General features: G+C 44.0%; 7 protein-coding genes across 7 annotated transcripts; 4 read left to right on the forward strand and 3 right to left on the reverse strand.

Moving 5' to 3' along the window:
- Window positions 1–4,675: 4,675 nt before the first annotated feature.
- Window positions 4,676–6,513, reverse strand: N7516_009471 (uncharacterized protein; the record flags this gene model as incomplete). Its single annotated transcript, XM_057222190.1, has 9 exons — window positions 4,676–4,895; window positions 4,961–5,137; window positions 5,196–5,382; window positions 5,445–5,518; window positions 5,571–5,821; window positions 5,875–5,987; window positions 6,039–6,191; window positions 6,245–6,444; window positions 6,497–6,513. The coding sequence occupies 9 exons, from the start codon at window positions 6,511–6,513 to the stop codon at window positions 4,676–4,678; spliced, it is 1,392 nt and encodes a 463-aa protein (XP_057072462.1).
- Window positions 6,514–8,245: 1,732 nt separating this feature from the next.
- Window positions 8,246–10,816, forward strand: N7516_009472 (glycoside hydrolase; the record flags this gene model as incomplete). Its single annotated transcript, XM_057222191.1, has 1 exon — window positions 8,246–10,816. One exon carries the CDS (start codon window positions 8,246–8,248, stop codon window positions 10,814–10,816), a length of 2,571 nt encoding a protein of 856 aa, XP_057072463.1.
- Window positions 10,817–11,801: 985 nt separating this feature from the next.
- On the reverse strand, window positions 11,802–12,206 carry N7516_009473 (uncharacterized protein; the record flags this gene model as incomplete). The annotated part of the gene is made up of 2 exons (XM_057222192.1): window positions 11,802–11,967; window positions 11,992–12,206. The coding sequence occupies 2 exons, from the start codon at window positions 12,204–12,206 to the stop codon at window positions 11,802–11,804; spliced, it is 381 nt and encodes a 126-aa protein (XP_057072464.1).
- Window positions 12,207–14,475: 2,269 nt separating this feature from the next.
- On the reverse strand, window positions 14,476–16,246 carry N7516_009474 (uncharacterized protein; the record flags this gene model as incomplete). The annotated part of the gene is made up of 6 exons (XM_057222193.1): window positions 14,476–14,536; window positions 14,600–14,684; window positions 14,799–14,944; window positions 15,012–15,843; window positions 15,912–16,086; window positions 16,151–16,246. Coding segments are annotated over 6 exons (1,395 nt in total), but the record flags the coding sequence as incomplete, so codon positions are not given.
- An 852-nt stretch (window positions 16,247–17,098) lies between these two features.
- N7516_009475 (Zn(II)2Cys6 transcription factor domain-containing protein) lies at window positions 17,099–18,836 on the forward strand (the record flags this gene model as incomplete). Its single annotated transcript, XM_057222194.1, has 2 exons — window positions 17,099–17,205; window positions 17,264–18,836. Coding segments are annotated over 2 exons (1,680 nt in total), but the record flags the coding sequence as incomplete, so codon positions are not given.
- Window positions 18,837–19,624: 788 nt separating this feature from the next.
- Window positions 19,625–21,825, forward strand: N7516_009476 (fungal specific transcription factor domain-containing protein; the record flags this gene model as incomplete). Its single annotated transcript, XM_057222195.1, has 6 exons — window positions 19,625–19,759; window positions 19,843–20,011; window positions 20,068–20,099; window positions 20,150–21,362; window positions 21,595–21,668; window positions 21,745–21,825. The coding sequence occupies 6 exons, from the start codon at window positions 19,625–19,627 to the stop codon at window positions 21,823–21,825; spliced, it is 1,704 nt and encodes a 567-aa protein (XP_057072467.1).
- A 1,043-nt stretch (window positions 21,826–22,868) lies between these two features.
- On the forward strand, window positions 22,869–24,610 carry N7516_009477 (MFS transporter; the record flags this gene model as incomplete). Its single annotated transcript, XM_057222196.1, has 5 exons — window positions 22,869–23,065; window positions 23,124–23,186; window positions 23,243–23,357; window positions 23,451–23,714; window positions 23,831–24,610. The coding sequence occupies 5 exons, from the start codon at window positions 22,869–22,871 to the stop codon at window positions 24,608–24,610; spliced, it is 1,419 nt and encodes a 472-aa protein (XP_057072468.1).
- Window positions 24,611–26,435: the final 1,825 nt, after the last annotated feature.

Genomic DNA, 26,435 nt, shown 5'->3' on the forward strand with positions numbered 1-26,435 from the left:
AACGGAGGAAAAGATATATATATAGCTAGCTAGTTACTAGGCCTATCCTTTTCCTCTTCATTAATAAGATTCCGAGTTAACACGTATCTTCTTCTAACCAACTGGTCAGTTGTAATTGGCACCGTCATAAAATCCTTCTCCGAACCGGTACTTCTTAATCTATACCTAATTCTCTAGTAGCGGGGGAAGTTTATCTCGGTAAAACTTCTTATCGAATCTTTTACTTATACTTATAGAGAAGGTATAAAATAAGCTTAGTAGATTATTTTAATTGTTATCGAGAGATAGATATATAGTATAATCTAGATCCGTCCTTAGTCTCCTAGATCTACTACCGGTAATAATATTTAATATATCGATATTACCTAATATATCTCTTAATATTTTTTAGGATAATAATAATGCTACTTAGGAGGATACTCGATGAGACGTTTCTCGGTAGGATAATAATAATAGTACCGGTAAGTATACTATTTCCCTTTATAGCTATCTCTCTATCTCTACTTTGTTATTACTTACTTTATTATCTCTCTCTTCTATATCTCTATCTACCCCCCTAATTTCGATCGATAGGATCACGGAAATCGGATCTAGTAATAATAATATAGCTTCTTGGGGTACCGGATTCGATAGAATTAATAGATTTAATAAAATCAGAGGGTTTAATAGTAATATCGATAATCTTAATAGCCTTAATAGTAGTAGGGAGGATAGTATATCTAAGAAGCTCCCTAGTAGGCCTCTCTATAGATTTATTTACTCTCCTATTATTTACTCCCTTAGTCTAATTATTAACTATAGGGTAGGTAATCTAGCTACTTCCTTTATAACCTATAGTAGGGTTCTCTACCTAACCTCTTTATTATCTCTATTATTTAGATTATTAGCTATATTAATAGCTATATTAACTATATCGACTATATTATCTCTAGCTTACTTAGTATACTTAGTTTTATTATATAGTACTATCCTAACTATCGATCTAGGTATCTCTATCTAGGTACTAATCTTAGCCTATACTTTATTATTAGTAAGTACCTACGGCTATATATCTAGTCTATCTATTATAGTACTAATAGTATCTTCTTCCTTAGGTATCGACGTCGATTTCGAATACCTCTTTATCTTATTAAAAATAGTATCTCTAACTATATCGACCCTTTTATTATAGCCTTTCTATAGGAACTATATCTTATATAAGTTCTTCGAGATATACCTAATAAGATATCCTATCTCTACTCTAGGTACTATCTTATCTAATTATACTCTTTTAATAATTCTCGAGTATATTAGATAGCTATATAACCTTATATTTAAAAGGTTAATCTCTTAGTAATAGATACTATCTAATACGGTATACTTTATTAATTCTTTCTAAGGTATAATCTATTAATTCTTACCGGTATTATCCTTAATCTATATAGGAGTCCTATTTAGGATATATACCGCTATATATATTACTTTAGGCTAAAGAGTCTTAGGGAGATCTATATTATTAATTAGAACTCTAGTAGTTCTTACTATTATCCCCTTAGATCTCTCGGTAGGACTATTTATCTCCGGTAAGCTAAATAGCGAATACTTAATTATATATCCCTCGGCTTTTATTATTATTTTAATCTTAAGACCTATACTCCGCTTATTATTATAGTAGAATACTTTAATCTCGATCTTTAGCTAGTTCTTAACTAATACTAGGAACTTCCTAATAACTATTTAGTATTTACTTTTTTTAGTATATATAAAGATAAAGTAGTACTTAATACTATCGAGGTAAAAATACATTATCTAGATATATCTATTATAAGTAGTTTAATTCTATACTAGATCGAAGTAGATACGTCTAAATATACTATATACCTAGCCTATTTTCCGGTAAGAGATTTACTTCGGGGTATCTACTAGTTAATAAGCTTTATATACCTACTTCTTTTTACTAGGGTTACTTTTAATAGTAATCCTCTTAATTATCTCTACTAGCTTAGTAAGGCGTTACTAACTAATATAGCCTAGGCGCCTATACTAAGTTTAGATTAAAGCTTCTAACTTTAGCTTACTTACTAACTTCTTTATAGTAGTAAGAGCTATATCCTTTAATATCTTAGGGCTTTAGAAGTCCTTTAGTTATATTAATTATATTAACTTCTAGTCCTAATATACTTTATATACCGGTTTTTTAGTAGTTATCTTAATATAGTTCTTTCTAAAGTTTATTACTATCCCCGCCTTTATTATTAACCTATTAGATATTAGATTATTATAGAAATTAAGCAAGTACTTAGTATTATATAGCTTTATTTTAACTACTTTATTACTATCGACTACGCTAATACTATAGATTACTATAGTACCTACCCCGTCGATACTTATTTCTATATCCCCTACCCTAATACTACTCTATATATCTTTAAAAGTTTTAAATAACTCCCGATTGTTATAGATATATATCTACGCTCCGGTATCAACTACCTATCTCTATCTAATTAGTTCGGCTTCGTAGATTTAGGTAGATATAATAGTAGTAGAGGTTAGAATTTACTTACTAGCTACCGGCTTACTTACCTAAGGCTTACTTTCCTATAGCTTACCTATCTTTAGTACGCCGGCCTATAACTTAGCTACTTAAGGTTTACCTATCTTTAATACGCCGGCTTATATAGAGAAGAACCTATATAATAAGTTATCCTCTTTATTATTAAGGGTAGTATTTACTTACTACGCTGCCTTTCCCTATAGGTTTTCTTAACGTCTCTTATTAACCTAGGCCTTCTAAGTAGGGTTAGCCTTTATAGCTTTCTCCTATTTCTACTTAGCTTCCTTATTTCTAGTATACCTAGAAGGCTTATTCTTATTAAAGACGTCCTAATACTTCTAAGGTAGGTACCGTCTATAGTTCTATCTATATAGATATAGCTTTAATTTAAATAATAGTTCTTCTCTAGCTAACTTTATATTAGCTAACTTTTTATCCGAGGTTTTTAGCTTAGCTTCTTTATAGCCTTACTATATTAAAAAAGTAGCTTTAGAGATACCCCTTTAATTAGTAACTAGCTTACTATAGATAATCTTCTAGTATACTCGATACCGGTTAAGAAACTTAGTAAATCCGATATCTTCTTTATCTTATAGTCTTAGAGTCTATATCTTATAGAATCTAAATAATATTACTAAGATAGTATTAAGGAACTAAGTCGAAGCGTTATTTATCTTTATTATTCCTACTCTTTTATAGCTTAATTAAACTATCTCCTAGTTTAATAGCTATTTATCGATATTTATATTTTTATCTAACCCTCTATCTAGGCTTCTTTATTATTAATAGAGCCTAGTAGAATAGGTCGGATTATACTCTAAAGCGAACCTTTCTTAAAGATTTCGGAGTAGACTATATAGAGTCTTATAGTCTATAATAAATAGCTAGAAATTCACGTAAACGCTATTCCGGATTACTATTATAATTATACTTAACCCCTTCTTTTCCTAGGTATAGAGCGTGTTTTTTATTAACTAGTTCGATTAAATTACTTTATAAGTATCGACCTATTTATCGCTATACTTCTTCTCCGCTTCTTTAATCGATATAATCTCTACCGGAGCTTTCCGTATCTCCGGTTCTTTTTCCTTACTAGGATTATATAGCTCCTAAACGTCAAATTATACTATAATCGATTCGATATTAGCGATCTATATATCCTAAGTTTCGGTATCCTTAAGGATAACGCGGGAGGATAGACCCGCGGAGAGATAATCGGCCATGATTTAGACAGATTTCCGATTTTTCTTCGATTTAGGGGTTACTTCGTCGCTAGGTAAATTACCTTAGTATCGATTGGAAGCAGGGTTGATCTTTGAATTGATTAATAGAACAAAGCCGGGCTTATAACTGACAGAAATCTGACGTATTGAAATGTATAGACCTTAGGGCTGATATGGAGAACTCTGCATTTTCTATATAATAGAAACTGCTGTTTCTGTGCGGTTATTATTAAGCATGATTACATAATCTTCCATGGTATATGGTATCATCCCATGTATGCAACCTTGCAATTTGACATCTTTCTTGGGCAACAATTTCTATCAAGTTCTATATTATCACCCTATGTAACATCTCAATTTCCGTAACATCTTTATTTCTGCAGTCTCGACTTCTATAGTCTCAATTTATACAGTATATACAGTATCAATGTCTACAGTACTTTAATTTTCTATAACTAATAAAATACATATGTACTACTTTTGAAATGTTCTGCTGGCAAAACATAATACGGTGTAGTAACCGTAACCTGGGGCCCCGCAATAAATGGGTAGTCGGCTAATGTTGCCCTATGCACGCCACACCCTTTTGCATCAACTTAATTATTTGACCTCTGCCGAATTTAATGTCTATCTAAAAACATTACGGAGACCTGAATTATTCCAAATTGATTATCGTTACGTGGTTGTCCTCGGGTCGTTGTCGGGTACTTCAAGACCGACTTAGTTACACTACTTAACAATGGCTAGGGGTGGCTAACTATGTACATATGTAAGTAGGATCACCTTTCAATGTTGAAATATTCGACAGTACTAGATTAACGACAAAAATTATGTTAATCTCTACGACGAGACTCAAACGGATCGAACAGCTTGAAAAGTGACCGCATAAAGAGCCTGCGAACCACATCCCACCCGTCATTTATTCCTTGTGGTTATTTTCGACGAAGTCTGTTCCTTCTAAGGTATCGGAATTCGTATCTCTTTGTTCACCATCATCATCGGATTTTCCAAGCTTCAACCCTTTCCTATCGTAATCGAACACCCTTGAGGCGTCCTCGGCAGACAGCCTCTTCGTTTCGGGAAATAGGAAGAAAATAAGGCAGAAGTAAAATGCCAAAATTCCAATGTATACCGCGTAGCTAGCCGTATTCGTAAGAGGGTGCACATTGAATACAACGAAACTGAGAGAGAAGGATCAACTCACTAGCGCCATGCGATTGCATTGAGTGCGATCGGATTGACAAATTGGTTGAATGCGTTTCCTAATGTGGCAGTACTCGTGAATAGCGCCATTCCCTTGGATCGAATGCTGAAAGGTAAGATCTCGACAGTGTACGCAATTGGAAGTGGAGTGAACGCCATATCATAGAATCCAAAATAACTAATTTCGAATGGTCAGCTTGAATCACTCGAGGCGTGGTAAGTAGGACAGCACATACATGAACAAAAAGGGTATAACGGCGATACCCATTGAACTTTGATTGGTATGTGCAAAGCCGGCAGATAAGCCCATGACGACGATATAAGAGCAGAACATTCCTGCGACAGATCCGAGGAACAAAGGTCGTCGACCAGCTTTGTCGCAATACACAGCGGCAATACTTGCAAGGATCAAGTTCCAAAGTGCTTGTTGAAAATTAGAACGCGTTTTTGAATCAGTTTAAAAAGGGATGAAAATGAGGACTAACCCAGTCCTGCGTTGATGAGTGTGATCTGGACAGGCGCAGTGACACCAACAGACCTGAGGATAGGTGAAAGGAAACTAAAAGATCGTAAATCACCTTGTCGCTTAGACTTGTGAGCATTGGACTTACTAGGAAATGATTCCATTCCCCATCCAATTTAAGGAGCAAGCCAGGGCCACAAGTGCCACCAGACGTCTCCTGTTTCCTGGTGTCCGTACAAAATCGAGGAAGCTTGCTTTACTCTGGATGGTCTCACGCTCAATTGCATCACTTATCTCGCCCATCTCTAGTTGAACAAGGGCATCATCCTTATCACCGTTGGCATGGAATTTGGCAAGGATATTGTGAGCCTGCTCCTTTTGGCCATTCTTGATGAGCCACTGTATGACACAGTTAGATTAACTTCTAATGAGCTGTCGAGGGGTGGGCTCACGCGAGGGGACTCTGGGCAAATCACTGCAACTATGATAACGATAGCAGGCCCGATAATCTGAAGCAGCGAAGGAAATCGCCATCCCCAGTCGCCAGGCACGTACAGACCAACAACTGTAAGATTTAGTTAGGTATGGGAATTCCCGGTGAATTGGTAACGCTCACATGTCATCAGAGCAGCAAAGAATGTGCCGATATAGGCAAAGGTTTGGTAACAGGAGCCAAGGATAGGTCGAAGTCGGGGATGGGCCATTTCCTGAATTAACACCGGGGCCGCTACCTTGACCATCCCAACTCCAGCTCCCATGATGACACGGCCTCCGAAAATGGTCAGTTTAATGGACCATCAATTGAACTAAGAGGTCACTTACCACCGCACCACATACCCACAGAGTTGGCGAAAGTATTGACCAATGAACCGATTAAGATAATAATGTTTGCTATGATGATGCACCATCGGCGACCTAGCCTGGTGGAGATATAATCTCCAATGAAAGCTGTAAATATCGATGGTAGAAAGAAGGAGGCGGCATAGATGCCCAATAAAGCACCCGTAGGGCTTTCGAAATACCTAGAAAACAATTAGACTAGATACTCGGACTGACTATAGAGTTGAAACTCACTTCTGCCACGAAGGCATTGCTTGAAATCCATTCAGTAGGCTAGATTGATCTTTCGAATATCATGTTAGAAAAGATATAAATATCCCAGTCGGTACTAATACTTATCACTCACATCCCTGCAGCGGAAGTCAGTAACGAGTGATTAAAAAACAGGCATATGCAGGTTGGAAATTAAAGGGGAAGAAAAAGAAGGGAACTCACGTTAGTCGCTATCACAAGGCAAAGACCTAGCCCGAGAGCCACGTTCCAACGCAGACCTGCATCCTTGTACCAGATGGGATGGGCATTATCTGTGTATAATGTAAATAACCTTGGAACAACGGGATTGTTATGATCATACTTACTTGGCACATCAGTCCACTTTACTCGGGCAGCCATGATGGAAGGTCTTTTTTCTTCGGAGATCAAAGAAGGTCACTAATCCTGGGCGACTACAGTTTTGAAAAGGGTACATTGCTCAGTTTTTGATCTATCACCATCCACTGCGCCAAGACCTAGTTTCCAAACTTAGTAATTTTGTATGGAGGCGGATTTGTATGACCGGGGAAGTCCCGGCACTATTTCCCCGCTGAGAGGGTCAAATTTTGTCTTGTCTCGGGGAACTTCCCCGAGCAATACTGTACGTATGCACTCTCCATACCCACGGTTCATGTAGAGAAAACAGATTTGCGGGGAGAGTGGAAATTGAATCGTGTTGCAGCAGGCCCTGGCTGTAAGAGTGACCATCTACTAAAATTTCCAAACATATCAACATAATCCCATCAAACCTTTCCGTAGCTACGTAGGTATAAATAATGTCATAGCGAATGCTAGGTCAGCCATATTCACGACTTGACTCCCAAAAACCATTTTGAAATTCACAGGGTCTGGTAGGCGACGGTGTATCGCGCTCAATGCCGAATGCATGATTTTAATGGCTCCATGCGATATTTTGGGCAGAAAAATACAAATACGCGAAGTATTATTACAGATCCCATAATAAGCAATGTACACAGGTTCCGCTAGGCTAAGGTAGGAATGACAATAAAGCTTTTCATCCCATACAAATGGATATGGTAGGACTTGATTTAAATGGAGATGAAAAGCTTCATTTTTGAGATTTGCAAACCGGCCAGAAACATGGAGATATCTCCATTCGTATGGATATCAGAATATCAATTTTTATGGGTTAACGGCGCCTAGTTATTCTATGCCCAGTTGGTTACAGTACACTTGCACACTGTGCAACATAACTACACGGTGGTCTAAAAGCGCAAGCCTTGATTCAGGCATTTAGGCATTCAGGCATCAAGTCATTAAAATCAGGCACCTGGCTTCCAAGGTTCCCAGTCCGCTTACCTAATAATCTCTGTAATTTTTCAATGAAAATGACTTACCCCGTATCGTACTAGCAGCGGTACAGGCACATTTCTGTCACCAACCAAGAGGAAATCTCCACCGTTCGTCTCCGTGTTTCTTTCTAACCTTGGAAGGTTCCCCGGCGTTGGATTTGTCAATTGAATGGCCATTAGTCCAAGAGCCCACCTGGGCAGTGTCGAAATCTAGAGAAAATTTAATTGGATGAACTTTGATTAAAGGCTAGGAGTCGATGTTCGCCACTTGGTGTTATCCAAGCACCAACATCGTCATTATCTTCGGATAACCCCCGAAGGTAGTCAGTCGACTTTCATATATAGTCACCTCCGACTACCGTTTGTAGAAATTAAAGCAGTACTCGCACCAGCGCATATCCCCGCCCCCCGACGAAATATGGTCCGCGATCCTGACAGTCCCGTTGTACACCGTCTCCTCCAGGCTCTGACCTTGGAGGAGAAGGTCTCCCTTCTAGCTGGTCGGAATATGTGGGAAACCACGGCCATTGATCGCCTGGGAATTCATTCCTTGAAAATGACTGATGGCCCAGCCGGACCCCGCGGGTCCAAATGGAATTATGGCTCGCCGACAACCTTCATCCCCTGTGGAATCTCCCTAGCAGCGACCTGGGACCCCACGCTCGTGGAGAAGGTTGGCACAGTGCTAGGTGATGAAACTCGAAGCAAAGGCTGCAGAACTCTCCTTGCCCCCACCATGAATTTGTCGCGCTCGCCTCTCGGTGGTCGCAACTTCGAGGGCTATGGAGAAGATCCCTTCCTCGTCGGCACAATGTCTACCGCTATGATTCGCGGCATCCAGACTAGCGGAGTCGGTGCGTGCATGAAACACTTTATTCTAAACGACACTGAAACTCGACGGTTTAACGTCGACCAGAAGATTGATGAACGCACCCTACGGGAAGTGTATATGAAGCCCTTTTCGATGGCGTTAAAGGCGGATCCTTGGACCGCAATGGTCAGCTATCCATTGGTCAATGGAGTTCATGCCGACGAAAGCCATGCTATCCTTCCACAACTTCTACGTGAGGAGCTCCAATTCGATCGCTTGGTGATGAGCGATTGGGGTGGATGCAATAGCACTGTGGAAAGTCTCATTGCCACGACGGATCTCGAGATGCCGGGCCCCCCAATACGGCGCGGGGAGCGACTTTTGGCTGCGATCCACGAGGGCAAAATCAATGAAGCCGCCCACGTTAACCCTAGCGCAAAGCGGGTGTTGCAACTTCTAGAAAAGGCAGGTCTACTACCTTCGCTCGCTGAACTAGACGAGGGTCTAGTCCAGGATCACATCAATCTGGAGAAACCTAAGGACGACACCACATTTCACCAAATCGCCCGCCAGGCCGCCCAAGCGGGCCTTGTTCTTCTTAAGAACCAAGATGTTCTTCCTTTCCAGCCGTCATCTTTAAAAAGCATCGCCATTCTCGGTCCGAATGCGTGCAAGCCCACGGCTGGTGGGTCGGGAAGTGCCGCTGTCACTCCGTTCTACCTCACGACGCCGGAGAATTGCCTTAGGACAGCCCTCACTTCCAGCAATCCTGATATACATATCACATACGAGCAAGGGTTGCCTTTCACAATTCGCCCGCCCCTATTAGGAGACTCCCTTTCCGTTCCAGACCTCTCTCAGCAAGGCCTCCAAGTTGACTTCTATGCCGGCCACTCGTTCGACGGATCTGTGGTATCAAGCAGTCTATGGCCAAACTCGCTTGTATATATGATGAGTGACGGCGACGTACCTCCAAGTTTGAAAGGCAAACAATATTCCTATCGCGCCACGGGGGTTATCAAACCTCAGATTTCCGGAAATTATACATTGAGCGTGGCCAACACAGGCAAAGCCAAAGTCTTCTTCGAAAAGGGGCTTCTGATCGACAATACGGAGTGGACGGAAGTAGCTCCCAGCAACGGCTTCCTCGGATGCTCAAGCCCGGACAAAACAGCGGTCGTCGAATTAAAAGCCGGTTGTTCCTACGACCTCTCTGTGGAAAATCTTGTCACTTTGCCACCCAACCAGAATCTCGACAATACTCTCTTCCCTAACGTGTCAGGCCTCCGTCTCGGCCTTGCTCTCCATGAAAACGAGCAGGGGATGTTCGACCGGGCTGTAGAAGCCGCACGTAGGTCTGACATGGCCGTCGTAGTGGTCGGCCATAACAAAGACTCCGAGGGGGAGGGAGGTGATCGAGTGAGCTTGAACCTGCCTGGCCGCACAAATGATCTCGTGAGTGCCATCTGTGCTGCCAACCCAAACACCGCTATTGTTGTGCAGTCCGCTAGCCCGGTTAGCATGCCGTGGGTTGAGCAAGCACGCGCTATTGTACTGGGATGGTACCAGGGACAAGAGAACGGTCATGCTTTAGTGGATGTACTACTTGGCAAATGCAACTTCTCCGGAAAGACTCCTATCACATTTCCCCGCCAGTTATCGGACCACGGATCAAGCAGATGGCATCCCGCAGAGGCGGCGCAGGACCGCTCCGTCATTGGTGAGAAAGTTCTTATCGGTTACAGATCGTTTGAGGAGCGGGAAGTTGCTCCTTTATGGCCGTTCGGGTTTGGACTCTCATACACATCTTTCAGTCTATCTGAAATTCGTCTTGACGGGCAAATGACCACCTCTATGGACTCCATGATTGTTATCAATGCCTGCTTATCAAATGATGGGGAGCGTGATGGACATGAGGTGGTACAAGTCTATATCTCGCCATCGAGCCAAATTCGAGCCAAGGGACTGGAGAGTTACCCGAAGACTCTTGCGGGATTCATTAAGACTTGGGTGCCAGCAGGAGAAACGCGTGATGTGCGAATCACTGTTGGCAGTGAGGAACTAAGATGGTATGATGAAGAAGTAGGCAACTGGATACTGGACCCGGGCACCTACAGCTGCTTTGTTGGGACCAGCGTTGCTTCTATTGAGAAGACACTGTCATTTAAGGTAATTTAGATACATAGATATCTTACCATACAAATAAATGTATCGAATCAATCAATCAATCAAACTTCAATTAATTAGTTGCGTATGGCCATCCAGGGGCGCTTCATCCAACTGAAGGAAGAACTCGCCCAACGCCGAGCTAGAACCACATAGTGGATTCCATAGAGTATACAGATGTATATTGTAGAGAGTGCGGAATCAGCCCATTTGCCTTGCGCCAAACCCATAAATCCATACCCACCCATATCTATACATAAGAAATTAATATATAATGATTGTTGTGGAGTGCACCCTCCACCTTCTAATTTCAAATTCCCACTTCACACACACACTCTCTCTCTGCAATCTTCCCTGCCTCGCTTCCAGTTGATTATAAAGTTGTCCTGACCAGCTGTTGACTGGCCTGTTGGTCGACTCTGGCCGAGTTTCTTGTTTCACGGCCCCATTTATCTTCATTGGCTAATATCTATCGTCTTCCACACCTAGGCCCATTGCCGCGAGCCCTGTCGTTTCGTCGTCGTCGTCGTCCTTGGGTGTCACTTTCTGTAACTGAGACCTACTCAGTGCATGGCATGAAGTTGACCACGTACCGGGTGGCCTGCGGGTTCGACACGATCTTGTCGTGATCCATCTTGTTAATTTCTACGTCTCACGCCGGCTCCTACAGTTTCGTACGCGGAAGAACGTATTGTGCGCACTCCATAAGAATATGCATCGGTGTCTGAGCCCTGGTTACAATTGCACCGGTTTTTCTCTGCTACCTTAAGTTTGAACAAGAAGTGTGGAACCTTACTGTACGCGTACGAATCAAGATCGTATATTATGACTTTGACGGTCCTTCGTACAACCGAAGTGTCTTCTTGTTCGGCCATGTGCTTTGTAGGCGAGGAGATTATCTCCCGCTCCCACTCCCACTGCTTTTCCTGTTCAGGGAGGATTATCGGTTCACCCGTTCCGGTCCCGGTCGCAACTTTTTGCTTCATCGACATATTCATTACCGCCCATACCAACGTGTATAGGGATCCACCTGATGGTGACATTTGTTGGATTTTGTTAGATCTGTCCCGCGACCTATGGCTCGGATGTGCTTGTATATCAGGACTAACACGTGTTGGCCCAGACGGTCGCTGTGGGTTTTGAACTGCCTGGATGGATCGCAGCTAGTCTGTCGGAAAAAAGATCACTTCTCGAGCCGTTGGTCGTGCTCGTTGTCATTTCTGGCTTTTGAAAATGCCGTTTCAATGTCGTTGTGCCCCGGTAGCGTATACTGTGGACTGGGAACCAGTACGTCTTTGGGATATTGCCCCCTGTTGGAGGCTGGCCATTGATGCGCGAATATGTCCTGCAAATCCGCCCCCGTTCGCGTCGGGATTACTGCATTGCCTCCTATAGCACACATTTCAAGCCGTCTCTGGAAATCGTATGTTCATTTCACGAGTGTGCCTATTTGTTTATGTATACATGTATTGCTCTTGGCGTCTGTCACAAGGGATACACCAACCATCCTCACACTTACAGAAACAGGTGAATGCCTTGGTATATGGCTCGAAAAATATCACAATTTCATAACACATTGGAAGAAGATGCTCACAAAGGCAACCGGCAGTCTCCAGGCACTCTACGGAATCTCAGTTCTACTTAGCGGTCATCATTGACTGCAATGTGGAAGGTATACCAGGCAGTCATCATTCCACGGGTGCTATGGGACTGTCTGTGTGGTGCTGCCAAGGGGCTAGAGCGATACCAAGGGGGGACCTCGACAAACCAACAAACGAGCTTATGAATATACAAAAACGTGCGGCAATCCTGATCAGCGGCGCGTTCCGAGGGACAGCGAGAGCAGCACTCGCTACAGAACTATCCATCGCCCCAATCAAACTACGAACCTCACCGGCTCACAACGAGTGAGCCTACAAACCGCCAAGGGAGCCAGAAAACCAAAGGAACGGATAATAGGCGGATGGGCCTAGACCGAAGCAATCATATGGAAGACACTCCGATTACAATATGAGAAGTGGGAGGGAAAATGTGTATTTATTCTTGAGACACCGATCCGTTGCTTCATTGAGAATCAAGAAACAGCATTAAAAAGAACCCACGACGATATTTATGAAAAGACAGTTATCGAAGGGAACAAGGATATGATTTTCACCGACGAAAGCAGATTTGCAGGACATATTGGTGCATCAATGGCGAGTCTTCAATACGGGGTGGCATCGCAACCACGTTATCCGAGCTCAACGACATTGGGATAGCCCTGGTCAAACCCATAGAAGAGAACGGATACAGATCTGAGCAACGGACAATCAACGGCACGAGAGGTGATCATTTTCTCCGACAGCCAGGCTGCCATCCAGGCAGTCCAAAACCCACAGCGATCGTCTGGCCAGTACATGCTCATGCATATATAGAACGACATACGGGCCATCCGATCGAAAAATTAACAGTGGATCCATGCACACGTTGGTGCGGACGGTAATGAATTTGCCGATAAAGAAGCAAAGTGGGCTGCGCTCCTTGATGGGAGTTGTGACAGGGAGCGGAACGGGTAACCTCGCCGCAGCTGCTAAGAGAGTGGTGGGAAAAGTAGGGCGCCGAACAAGAAGACACTCCGTTTATACAAAGCACTATCGAAGTCACAGTGTGCAATTTTGATTCAAATGCGGACATTGAGGATCGGACTTTGTCACTTCTTGTAAAAAATCAAGTCAGCTGAGACAGTACTTATGATGAGGGCTCATAGTCACCGAGAGCATATTCTTATACAGTTCATACAATACCTTATTCTGCGTATGAAATTGTGGGAGCAACTAGATAAAATTGGGATCGGGATCATATAGATAGACTATGACAAGATCATGTCTAACCCGCGGGTGGGACAGGTAAAGAATTGGAATTCCACACATCGAACATATCTCCTCCAGCACTTCCAGTATATGACACCCGAGGAGGACGACAAAAATGACGACGAACCGACAAGCCTCGCGGCAATAGATCTAGGTATGGAAGAGGGTGGCTATCAGCTAAAAACTGACCAGAACAACGTCACCATCAATGGACACTGAGGCATGGGAGGGTACAGAAGAGAGAGAGAGAGAGAGAGATAGTGTGTGTCCGGAGTGGCCCGTGGGGGTTCGAAGGTGGAGTGTGCACTCCACGACTATCATTATATATTTATTTCTTATGTATGGGTCTGGGTAGGGTTGGATTTACAAGGTACACGAATGAGCTGATTCGATATTCTTTATGGTTAGCTTTTGTATACCTATACCCTCTGGGGAGATCCCAACCCAGCATTTGGCTTCGAGTTCTTGCTTCAATTGGATGCAGCGCCTGTATTCATACGCAACTAGTTAGACTGTAAGAGGTTAACTGAACATTGATTGGTAGACACCCGTCAGTTCTTTCCTAATATTGACAGAACCTTTCTCCCACGGCTTGGAAACCCGTCAAAGGGGGGAGGAATCTATGAAAGGAATGTATTGTTGCGGGCATGTAGTGTTGGACGATGGAACTGTGCCTCGGAGATATGCCTGAATATGTTCAAAGTAACAGTCTGACGCCCCCCTGGTCGATAACCGTATGCTGGATTCAAAGGAAATATCACTCGAGTAAGCTTAGAACCTTGGTCGACATGGCTATAGGATTGATAATTGATAACAACTTACACCAACGGCTTCTTGCATTAAAAGTACAGATCCGGCAAACCTAGAAGACATCTTGCGCGCCCTACGACGAGATATTGTCAGCTAGGCACATATCCAATAGCGACGCCCTTTGGCCGAAACTTACGATTGCAACGGCGTGATAGGATCGATGATATTACTCGCAAAGAGGATCGGGAAGGACGTAGGGATGTTTAGTGCGCTGATTTCCTCTGCGTCAAACCTAGTTAGACTTTGATTCCAATGCAGATGGTCATCCATTTTTCCGAAGACGATTTTTGTAGAATGCCGAAAAGAGACAGATAAACAAAATGAGTGTTGCCTACCTTGAACTACCAAGCTATCAGGCAACTGCGGTCGGAATGACCGGCATAGGATACCTTCGAGGTAGGTGGGATAGATATCACCGATGTACTGGCTCTTCAACCCGGCGTACTCCGCCCAAGCTTTGAACTGTTCAATGGTAATAAGTCTGTTTCTCCGATACGAATCGGCGCATGTAATGGCAAGACGGGCATCGGTTATAGGGTTTGTCATACATGCCCGCAAGAGCGGAGAAATTCCCACGATCGGCCTGATGGAGGATGTCGGCCATCCTTGGAAACCTTGCCAGTGGGGCGTAGAGTGTATTGAGAAAAAGACTCTTCAGGTCTGAATAGGTGACCATTGTCAGCAGGTCTGGATCGCCGACGCCACTTAGCGGTACTGGATGGTTCTGAAGCTGGCGGATGATGCTATTCATTCTGGCCGTGATGTTAGCCGACGTGGGTCCCCAAAATGAGCACTTTTCAGGCCCTGCGGAATAACAGAAGGTCGAGAATGTTTCCACTGCCTCGTCCATTTGATCAACATTGTCCGTCCAATCATTATTATAATATTGCTCTGCGTTCAGAACCCCATCGAGTATCATTCTCCCAACGCGGTCAGGAAACATGGAAGCGAAAGTGCTCCCGATGATAGTGCCGTAACTGATGCTGTAGCACCACAATTTGGCGTTTGATGGTGACCGACCGGCCATGGCAGCCTCGGCTTCGGTAAATGTGAGTAAATCATGGGCAACTGCTGGCGTAGTGACATAATATGAATGGGGTGAATTGTTCTCCACAGCATTGTTGCACCACTCGCCGTAGATAGAGCTTGAATAGTACTGTTCCTCAAGCGATGTTGATGATATATTGGTGGCGCCTGTCCTGTGCAGTCGATAGAAAGTCGATCTTGCTTTCGTATCCTTTGAGAAGCAGTCTAGATGCAAACCGCTGTTGTTTACACCGCGAGGGTCAAAGGAGACGAAGTTGTATTCCTCCCCAAACATCTGTCCGATAAGATTCTGGTACGTGAGGAGTAGGTCGACACCAGAAGCACCCGGACCGCCTACCGCAGTGTCAGTCAAGTCAAACGAAATTCAGATAACGTTGCATTCGATAGAATTGAGATCTTACCGGGGTTGAGTACAATGCTTGGAGACCCGACGGTGGCACTTTTGCCAGCTAGCTTGATGAAGGCAATCGACGTTGTGCCAAGACTTATGTTTGAATAGTCCAAAGGAACTTCCAGTCTAGAGCAATCAAAGGCATCGAAACATGCTGTCCATGTGAGGTTGGCCGACGGTTGAATCTAGAGGGCTCGTCAGAAGCTTGAAATCCTTCAATGATGTGATACCGTAGACTCCCGGACTCACATTGTCAAACCCATAGACCATGGCCCGATCATGCAAACTCTGGACTTTCAATCCAAAGCCGATGAAAAGGATTAGCGCATTCACAAGTCGGTTCATTGTAAACCCTAGGGCTTCTAATTAATCTTTCGGTTCAGTTGCTTGCAAGAGCCAATACCGTTGCGATATCTAGTAGTTATTTATACCAGTTGAATTTCTTTAAATAGATTATCAAGTCTGATGGTTTCAATAGGCAACTTCATTCTTTTTATCAACTCACAATACCTCTTCTTCGTACAATCGCTTTCATTTCCGCTTGTACGAACCAGCCAACCGATATCATTTTGATCCCCACCAAGTTGGGTGTGGGGACAGGATCTTACCCTTGTAAGTGACTATACCCACTTCTCAGCGTTGAAGCTGTTGCGACCGACCAAATCTGAGGGAGTATTTTGTGCGGTCCGGGATAATTCGAAAAAAACTGATGATTTGTGGGATGCGAATGAATAGATTCAATTTACAATTTATAGTACACGGTATAGAGCGGTGTCGAAAGCGGCCTATAATTCAGGCACTTTAAGGTATGAAGCCTGAAAGGTCAGGCATTCAACCTTTGGCCGTTGTGCCCCTTCGCACCCGCATGTACGAACTAACCAATCGCTACTTATCATGAAATCCACAAGACTACTACTTGACTGTAATTAGTAGTCTTGATGCCAATTGGTCTAGCTTTAGGCGACATACTCCATCACTAAAAACTCCGCTTTTAAAATGCCCCGCTTGTACGAACCGGCCCATCAAGCGCGGTGTTTCTCCAAACTTCCGGTTTTTGGTACTCCGTACCTTCTTCCACCTGTTCTCTTTGTCGAAGCCAATTGATGCAAGTGGTGGCTTACGGGTCATGATGGCCTGGAAATTGACCTCTGCCTAAATCGGCGCGCATTACAAATTGTATCCAGGTCACACATCACCATGGCGGATGGGATGAACAACAAGAACACCGAAACGGACAATCAAGCCTGGAGAAAAAAGCCTCGAAAGTTCGCTCCAAAGTCAAGACTAGGCTGTAAGACTTGCAAGTATGTCTTGACTTTACGATTAATTGTGTTCAAAGACTTCGAAACTGACATCCCTCAGGATAAGACGAGTTAAATGCGATCTATCTCAGCCTTCATGCTTGAAATGCCTTTCTACCGGTCGCACCTGCGATGGCTATAGCGAAATGTCCCTTACATTCAAGACTGAGAGAACTGAGGTTGAATCAACTCATTATCACAAGGAGATCGTCGGCAGAGCAGATAGCTGCGCCAGTCACAATCCCTATACTACGATCAGTACATACGGGTCAAAGCGATGGCACTCGAAATACCATGGCCTCAGTTTGCAGAATCTCGGACCCCTTATGATCCTACCAGTGACTGGGTCAGCCCAGGCAGAGGTGATATGCTTTTTCAGGGATATTTCGATCAACGATCTGAATGAATACCGCCCTTGCGAACCATGGCGAAAGACTCTCATGTTCTTCTCCCAAACAGTGCCATCCGTGCGGCATGCTGCCATTGCTCTAGCCTTGATTCACCGGAACTACCTGGATCGTCATTCTAACGATCGGGTGTGTCAATTGACACACCGGCTACCGGATAAAGCTCCTTTGTTTCACTATAACCGCGCCATTCAACTTCTACTGAACCCGGAGAGTGGTGACAGCGCTGAGGTAACAGCTGTCACACTTTTAGTCTGTTATCTCTTTACCTGCTTTGATCATCTGGCGGGCGACAACGTACAAGCAGTGAAGCACCTGTGCGGAGGTGTGGCGCTCTCACGCGACAACGACAACACTACATTGAACAACTGTACCTATGACGATGCCCAATCGTCGGGGGTTCCCGTGGTTATCTGCCAGGTCACAAGACAGATCCGCCGTCTTGACATACAGGCCGTCATGTTTCTGGTTGACTGGACTCCAACCAACATCCAGGAGACGTTCATGTCCCATGTTGCACTCTTCGATGGCGCCTTTCGGTCATTTGACCAAGCTGCCGACCACCTCCAGGTTCTCGTGGCTCAGGTAATGAGTCTACGCAACAAAGATCAACAAATGTTCCCAACGGGTACGATGTCGGCGTTATCTTCTTCACTAAAGGACATCGTTCTCGGGCGGTTAGAAACGTGGTCGAGTCTCTTTGAAAACTTTCTGCAACAAGGCAATCCGTCTGAGTCAGACTTTGAAACTGACCGACTCGTATCACTCCTGCGCTTACAGCATACCATCACATGGACTCTCCTCAGTGTTTGCGGACCTGGCAGAGAAATGGACTATGATAATTTCCTGCCCCAGTTCCAGCAATGCGTCATATTGGCGGGCGAGGTAGCGGCGGCGCATCAGCGGTATTCGGGATCGTCGAGGTCGACCTTTACGCCGGAGATCGGATTTCTCCCCTTTCTTTACATAATTGGGGTCAAGTGCCGGCATCCTATTGTCCGTCGTGAGGTCTTGAGTATTTTGCGATGGCAACTAATACAGGAGGCTGCTTGGGATAGCGTCTCCACTTCCAGGGTGGTTGAACGGGTAATCGAAATTGAAGAGAGTGGTGCGACTTGGGAAGAGCAAATGATACAGCCCAGGGAACAAATTCCCGTAGGACATAGGATTGAGGCTTTGTCTTATAAATATATCCTAAGGGGACAGTCTGCGGCTAGGTTGGATATTACGTATACATTCTGTGCCAGGGAGGGAATACATATTGAGTCGCTCATGATAGAACGGAGAGAGTCTGACCATATGAAATAATCTGTCGAACGTGGGAAGGGCAACGTGGCTTGATACCAGATTCTTACTATGCAGAGCAAGTGGTAAAAATGAGTGCAATTGTTGAGAAGTGTAGAAACTTCTGTAGCTACGTCTCATGATCTAGAGTCAAAGGAAAGAAGTCAAACTTGTCAAACTCTCCAAGCGAGAAATTACTGATCATACCTAATAACCATCGCTGGCGTTTTTGAATACGCAGGAATTATCTACAGCCAAAAGAGAGCTGTATTCGATTTCATACATCAATGGCAGTAAATTACTGCCATTACACCGCCTACCGGGACGTCCTGTCCAGGTGTTATTACCTAGGTACCGTATATTGTTTGGCATCATCATCCCTAACCTGGTAATATTCGCATATAGCCGTCATGACCGAAGGGCTGGGGCCAGTGGAGCGAACCAAAAGACATCCATTGTCATGTGTTCCATGCCGGAAACGAAAGTCAGCCTCCTTTCCCCCATGTGGCTGACACGGCCTGGAACAAAAGGAACCCTCTTCTAACCACCGGGATAGAGTGAAATGTGATCGGAATCAACCATGTGAGATGTGTGTGCTAAAGGGCCGATCTTCCGACTGCGCATACACCCCAAAGATAACTAAACGACCCGGACAACATCGCTTCCGCCCTGTGCAGGACCGGGCCAGGTACCTGGATAGTGCCATCGGCTCTCTTGCTGAAAGGCAAGAAATGGCGCAGCCGCCCTGCACTTCCTCGCCGGATGGAGAATTTCAGTCCACCGAAGGCTCCGTCGGGCATATTCGAACCCAACAGGGCGAAACTAACTACGTTGGAGCCGAGCATTGGGCTGCCATCGCGGGTGATGTGAGTTTTCATTTACTTTGATATTCACTATGGTGTTCACATCCTGACGCCTGTTTTCTGGACTCAAGATCGGTTGTGCGCAGGAAATCAGACGGCCAACGCTACAGCAACCCCAGAATGACAGGTCGCCTGACCTGTTGATGGGAACGCGCAGCGCTGTGACTCTTGAGGAACTTTTGCATGCTGTGCCACCAAGGACTGTCGTCGATCGTCTTATTTCTCGCTACTTTAACACCATGGACTTCTTTGCATGTATGTATGGCCTTTGCCTACAAGGCATTGAGGCGGCATTTGGCTGACAAGAGCAGTGATCACTCATGCGCCCACGTTTGAAAAAGAAGTAAGTGATAATACCCGCCCAAGATGACCATGCACTTACCCGAAGTCCAGTATAATTGCTTTTGGGACGATCCATCCAGTGTCTCACTCAACTGGCTCAGCATTCTGTACAGTATGATGTCTATTGCCTCATGTCATTCGTCTTTTTCCAGTGACCCAAAGGATGGCACTTCCCAGTCACGCGAAGATATCTCTTTCTTCCGCCACAGGAGCGCCCAGTGTCTCGTTCTATCCGACTATACCAAGCCAACTGTCAACACAGTTGAAGCGCTACTTCTACACTTCTTTGGTCAACATATCGAACGCCAGAAGAACCAATTCGCAAACTACCTGGTATTCACGACAGTCGTTCGTGTTGCTATGAGAGCAGGCTATCATCGGGACTCTTTGCATTTCCAGGGAATTTCCACCTTCACGGGTGAATACAGACGGCGCGTATGGCTTGTGCTTCTCCAGTTTGATATTCTCATGTCTTTCGAAGTGGGACTACCGCGGACGATCAACGAGGTCGAAACAGATACCGAGCTTCCTCGTATTCTGCGCGATGGTGATTTGACCCCAGAAATGAGCCAACTCCCTCCATCGCGACCTGAAGATGATAGCATTTTGTGTCATATGATCGTGAGAGTGGGCATATTAAGAGTCCTAGGCAAAATCCAAGATCGTGCTGTATCCATCCATCCACTTTCTTACGACATCGTCATCCAAATCGACCAATCTCTGGATGAGCAATATGACTCGGTTCCACCTTCCTTGAAAGCTCACCATGGATACGCTATTACGGAAACTCCAACATCGCTCTTGCAACGCCTGATGATTGATTTGCTTTTCCAAAAGGCCCGTTGCTCATTACATCGACGGTTCATTCATTCGCAACCTAAATCGCATAGAAAATGTATTGACGCATCATTGAGAACCATTCATCACCAGTCATATATTTACCACGAATGCCGACCCGGCGGATTCCTGTGGGGGTACAAGTGGAAAGTGATATGCGCTGCATCATACGACTTTCTTCTCGCGGCCATTATAATCTGTCTTGGGGTCAACCCGCAAAATAGATCAGGGCAAAATGTACCTCCGTGTGTCGATCCGGATTCATATGGTGGTCCGGGGAAATTGCTGAAGGCCTTGGAGGAGTCTTATATGATTTGGACTGAGTGGAGCAGCGAAATACATGAAGCCCGCGTGGTCTCTGATATTGTGAAATCTGTGCTCAAGAGGGTGAAAGGGCAGCGCACCATGGTGCCTTTTGATAACAATGGTAAGTCAGGATTAGGCAAATCATCTCGTGAGTCCCATATTCCCACTATTCGTCTTCTTTCCCCTCTGGTTTTCTTCCCCGTTTTCCGTTTCTGGTCGATTATTAGTGTAGTAATGCTCACTAGGGATAGCAGAAACCGAACCTCCTAACACAGATAAAACGGTCGGCACCACATGTCTATCTAATTCCTTTGCCGCCGCACACAATGACCTCCAACTTGACACCGCTATAGATATGGAGAACTTCTCGCCGTTATCGACAGATATCTTTGCCGATATAATCGATCTCAATGGTGGAATAGATTGGGTGAGTTTTTCTTTTATGATCAGAATACCCCGTGTATATTTTTGATGTGGACTTGTGGATTTTGACTTATGAACAGACTCAATGGGACAATCAAATGCAGCAACAGGGCATTAATCCCTATTTGCAAGCGAATAGTCAAATGTGGTTCACCAACTAACATTGAGACCTTAAAAGATCTCCAGAGTATCGCTTATCCCAGATGTGTAACGTATTTCACAATCGAGTGGATCACCCACCACCATCTATAGTATTTCAATGCATTTTCATTATAAGCCCTAAACCATTTCCACAGGCTCCGGACTTTGGTAAGGCTCTCGCACACTCGATTGTGGTAATCCACTCACGGTTTCTGGGTAAAAGTAATCGCCGACCGTAGTATTCAGCTCTGATAACTTTGACGGTCAGGATTGAGCCCATCGCGAAACCAGTCTCGTCGAAGTGATAGATACATGTATCGTCGGGGTTGCCGTATTGAAGTATCGTACGCTGCACACAATCGAACCATCTACGAATGATTGTCGGGGTCTTCGCACTCTGCACGCTCGCAATTAGATCTCGAAAATTGGAATGCGAGGTCGAGATACCTTTGACTAAACTTGTAACCCAGTTTAAGCCGACTGTTTGAACCCAGTGTAAATCCACGCGACGCGAGTAAAATATTGTGATTTCTCATCCGATCTCATGCTGGGGAAGGCGCGTGAAACCATTAAGAGTATTGAGAGTATCCATTATAGAAGCGATTGCTCTTCCGTTTCAGTGAATTTATGACTATGGGCGTAAGTTTCGAAGTGATTTGAAAGGCCGGTAAGGCGGTTGCCGGAGGAAAAGGGTAGGCCCTATCATGAAAAATGACATTCTAAGATTTGATCACAACATCTGCGTTGACCTCACAGATTCTGCGTAGTACATGTAAGCATTCTACCATGTACGTACGTACAGTCAGGCTGCACACTGTGATTCTCGGCCAAAATAGGGGTATCTCCGACGGGCCTTGCATCAAAACGTGTTCATACCGAGTCCCTCTTAGTACAGCATTATTACCGGGGTAATATTACATCTCCGATACATCTCCGGATACATCTCCGGATACATCTCCGGATATTTGTTTTAGTCGCGCGCCGAGAGAGTACATCGACGGAGGTAATGTACTGCGAAAGTCCGAGCGATCACTGCAAACATACCCGTGTAGCTTATAAGAAGATGGTCGCTTCGCCTGTTCCTTCTTTATATTCAGGTTCTAGAGCGGCGCCCACCTTCGAATTCCCGGCCATGAATAAAGATCTCGAATCCTCGAGCGCGGAGGAACTCAAACCTCCGGTGCAACAAAATGGAAAAATATCTGACTATGAAAAAGGCCTCGTGGGCTGGGACTCTGAGGAAGATCCCCACAATCCACAGTATGTGGACTTCTAGCACGCGGCGCGGAGTATTGAATCTAATTCTCACTTTTCATAGGAACTTTCCAGATAAGCGCAAATGGATGATATTGGGAATGGTTAGCGTTATCACATTTTTGAGGTATGGTTTCAGGTTCAATAAGCATCATATTGCTAAAATCTTAACCGTTTGTCTAGTCCATTGGCTTCCTCCATTCCTGCCCCTGGTACATCGTTGATGGATTCCGAATTTGGCGTGACTTCGACCATTCTTGCCTCATTTTCTGTTAGCGTGTTCGTCCTTGGATTCACAGTGAGTTCCATCTTGATGCCAATAGCAAACAATATTGGTTGCAAATAGCGAACTTCCTCTTCTTCTTTTTTTTTTGACTAATTGATCACAAAGGTCGGTCCATTAATTTTGTCCCCACTGAGCGAGATCTATGGACGTCAACCAGTCTTGAACGTCATGGACGTCTTCTTCACGTTATGGCAAATTGGGTGTGCCTTAGCACCCAATATTGCTAGTTTGATCGTCTTCCGATTCCTAGCTGGAGTCGGAGGCTCAGCATGCCTGAGTGTGGGCGGCGGTGTCATTGCCGATCTATTCCCCATCCACCAGCGTGGAAAAGCAAACGCGATGTTCACAATCGGGCCACTCATTGGCCCGGTACTTGCCCCCTCCTTGGTGGTTTTATCTCTCAGCGCGCGGGCTGGAGGTGGGTATACTGGTTTCTGCTTATCACCTGTGGAGTGATGACCTGCGTCAATTTTGTTGTCGGGCAGGAAACAAACCCTTCTGTGCTGATCCATCGGAAAATGAAGGCTCTACGCAAGGAGCCTGGTCAGGAACATTTCCAAAGTCTTTATCCTGCTAAAACGCCAGCACTTGTGGTACAAACCATCATGCGACCGCTGAGGATTATGTCTTCTCCGATATTATTCCTACTCGCCCTGTACATGTCCTTCGTTTTTGGTCTACTTTATCTCATTTTCACGACCACAACCACGCTATTTACGGGCAGCTACGGCTGGTCACTTGAGCTGACTGGGCTCGCCTACCTGGGAATAGGAATTGGATTTTGCGCCGGAAACTTTACCGTGGCGAAAATCTCGGATCCCACCGTGGTTCGTTTAACGAAAGCAAATAATGGGGTTTATCACCCCGAAATGCGGCTTGCGCCCTGCCTCTTCTTCGCTCCGTTTATCCCCATCAGCTTCTTCTGGTATGGATGGACTGCAGACGAGCATGTGCATTGGATTGTTCCTATCATTGGCTTGCTTCCCTTTGGGTTCGGGGGAGTTGGCATATTTGCATCAATTCAGACATACTTCATTGATGCGTCTGGGGCATACGCTGCATCTGCTGTCGCTGGGCTGACGGCAATGAGGTGCTTGTTTGGTGCATTCCTGCCTCTTGCGGGCCCTAGTATGTATTCAGCTTTGGGGCTTGGGTGGGGAAACTCTCTGCTAGGGTTCATTGCTCTGGGCCTGATGCCGGGGCCCTTTTTGATCTATAAATTCGGTACCGCACTTAGAGAAAGATATCCAATCCAGATTACCTAGGTACCTGGCGGATTCAGAGCTGAATGGATTTATCAGTACCACTTACTCGTGACGACTCGTGTTACGCACGACTAACTGGTCGTCGCTAGGTTGGTTAGAATCGGGAGATACTTCTGATTTCCTGCATTCTGTCAACTGTCAACGATCTGTCTCTCAACCGTACCGTTGCCTAATAGGCCTTATGTTGAACTCCCATGCATGCATGCATGATTGTTTGCTGCAGACTGAGCCTTCTTTTGTTTACTATTTGTTATTTGCTATCTGTGAGCAATGTTCAGATAGTTTCTACAGGGTATATAAACTCCTATATTTATAGTTTTACCAATTGAATTGTTGTGGTGGCCTTAGGCCCCACATTGGTGCCTCAGGCATCAACAATCTAGACTAACTCTATTCCAAGCCGGGTTCCAGCCCGGGGGTACTCGAAAAAAAAGCTCCGGGATACCCGCCAAGCCTGCTTATATCATCGTCTAATATTGAGTACGTCCTAGGTCGTGGACCTCAGGGATACCCAAATTCATTTGATTATATAACCATAGTTTTCTTTTTCTAATTTTTAATTTTCCGTCTAACTTTTATTTACCCTCTTTACCCTCTATAATCAGGTGACCCCGTAAAAGTATTAATACCTTTTACTACCGCCTTCCTAATTAATTATACCGCCTCCTTTATTTCTTACTAGCAGAACCTATAATATAGCCGTACTAGGCGCCTAATAACCGGCCTAACCCCCGAACGAACGCCGGAGCGGGGGCGTCCCTAGGGTAGAGAAAACCGAAACGTTTATACTACTATAACGTACGGTCGGAAAATACTAAAAATTAGTAGAGTATAAATAGACAATTTAATAAAGATATATACGAGATTTAAAGCCGATCGAATAGACGTAGAGGGAGAAAAGCGAAAAAGAAAAAAAGATTAAACGGTTTAATAGGGTAGAAGTATAAAGAAATATATAATTAGTTAGTTATATATTTTAGTATATATACTCGGCGTTTACAAAAATTCTAGTATAGGTTATACTAGAAGATACTAATATTATACGAAATATATTATAACTGTTACCAGCCAGTTCTTTAACAAAAAGAGTGCATTCAACTAGAACAATAAGTACAGAGAAGAAAAAGAAAAGAAAGAAAAAAGAAATCAACAATAGGACCAAAGACAATATAGGGTAGGTCCTAGGTTAAGGGCGGAAACAATCAGCAGAAAACTCTATAGGCGGAGTCAACTAGTAGAAAACTCTATAGATCGTTATATAACCCCCGACTAAGAATATATTTAGCCCCTAAATACCGGCTTATCATCATCCCTATAGTCTTTAAGGAAGACTTCGTCTTTAGCCGCGTCTATCTAGGCTTATAGACGTATCGGGGGTCCGGGCTTTAGAGGGTAATTATTATAGAAATCCTAAATTCTCTAAGGTATATACTTAAAATTCCCTATAGGATATTATTATAGGTCGAGGTTATAGCCGAGCTATTAAACCCGATATTATAACTTCTAGTAGTAAAGATATAAATTAATAATCTTATTTATCTCCTATTTGTTTTCCTTAGAGATCCTAACTAGTAGCGGCGGATCTAGATACTATCTATATAATAATTCTAATAATAAAGCTTTTCGAAGCTTATTAAGATTAAATACTAGATAAACTCTAATAGATTCTAAAAGATCGAGCTTATAAGCGTTTCTAATCTTCTTAATAATTTTATAAGATCTATTAGTAAAATAAAAAAGCTTCCGATTTAGGTAATTAAGCTACTAATTCTTTATTATAATAAAAATCTAATTACTAATATCGAAATCCTCTTTTTTTTAATAC

The sequence above is a fragment of the Penicillium verrucosum genome, assembly GCF_028828655.1.
Source record: "Penicillium verrucosum strain IBT 35672 chromosome Unknown utg000003l_segment0_segment0, whole genome shotgun sequence".
NCBI lineage: Eukaryota > Fungi > Ascomycota > Eurotiomycetes > Eurotiales > Aspergillaceae > Penicillium > Penicillium verrucosum.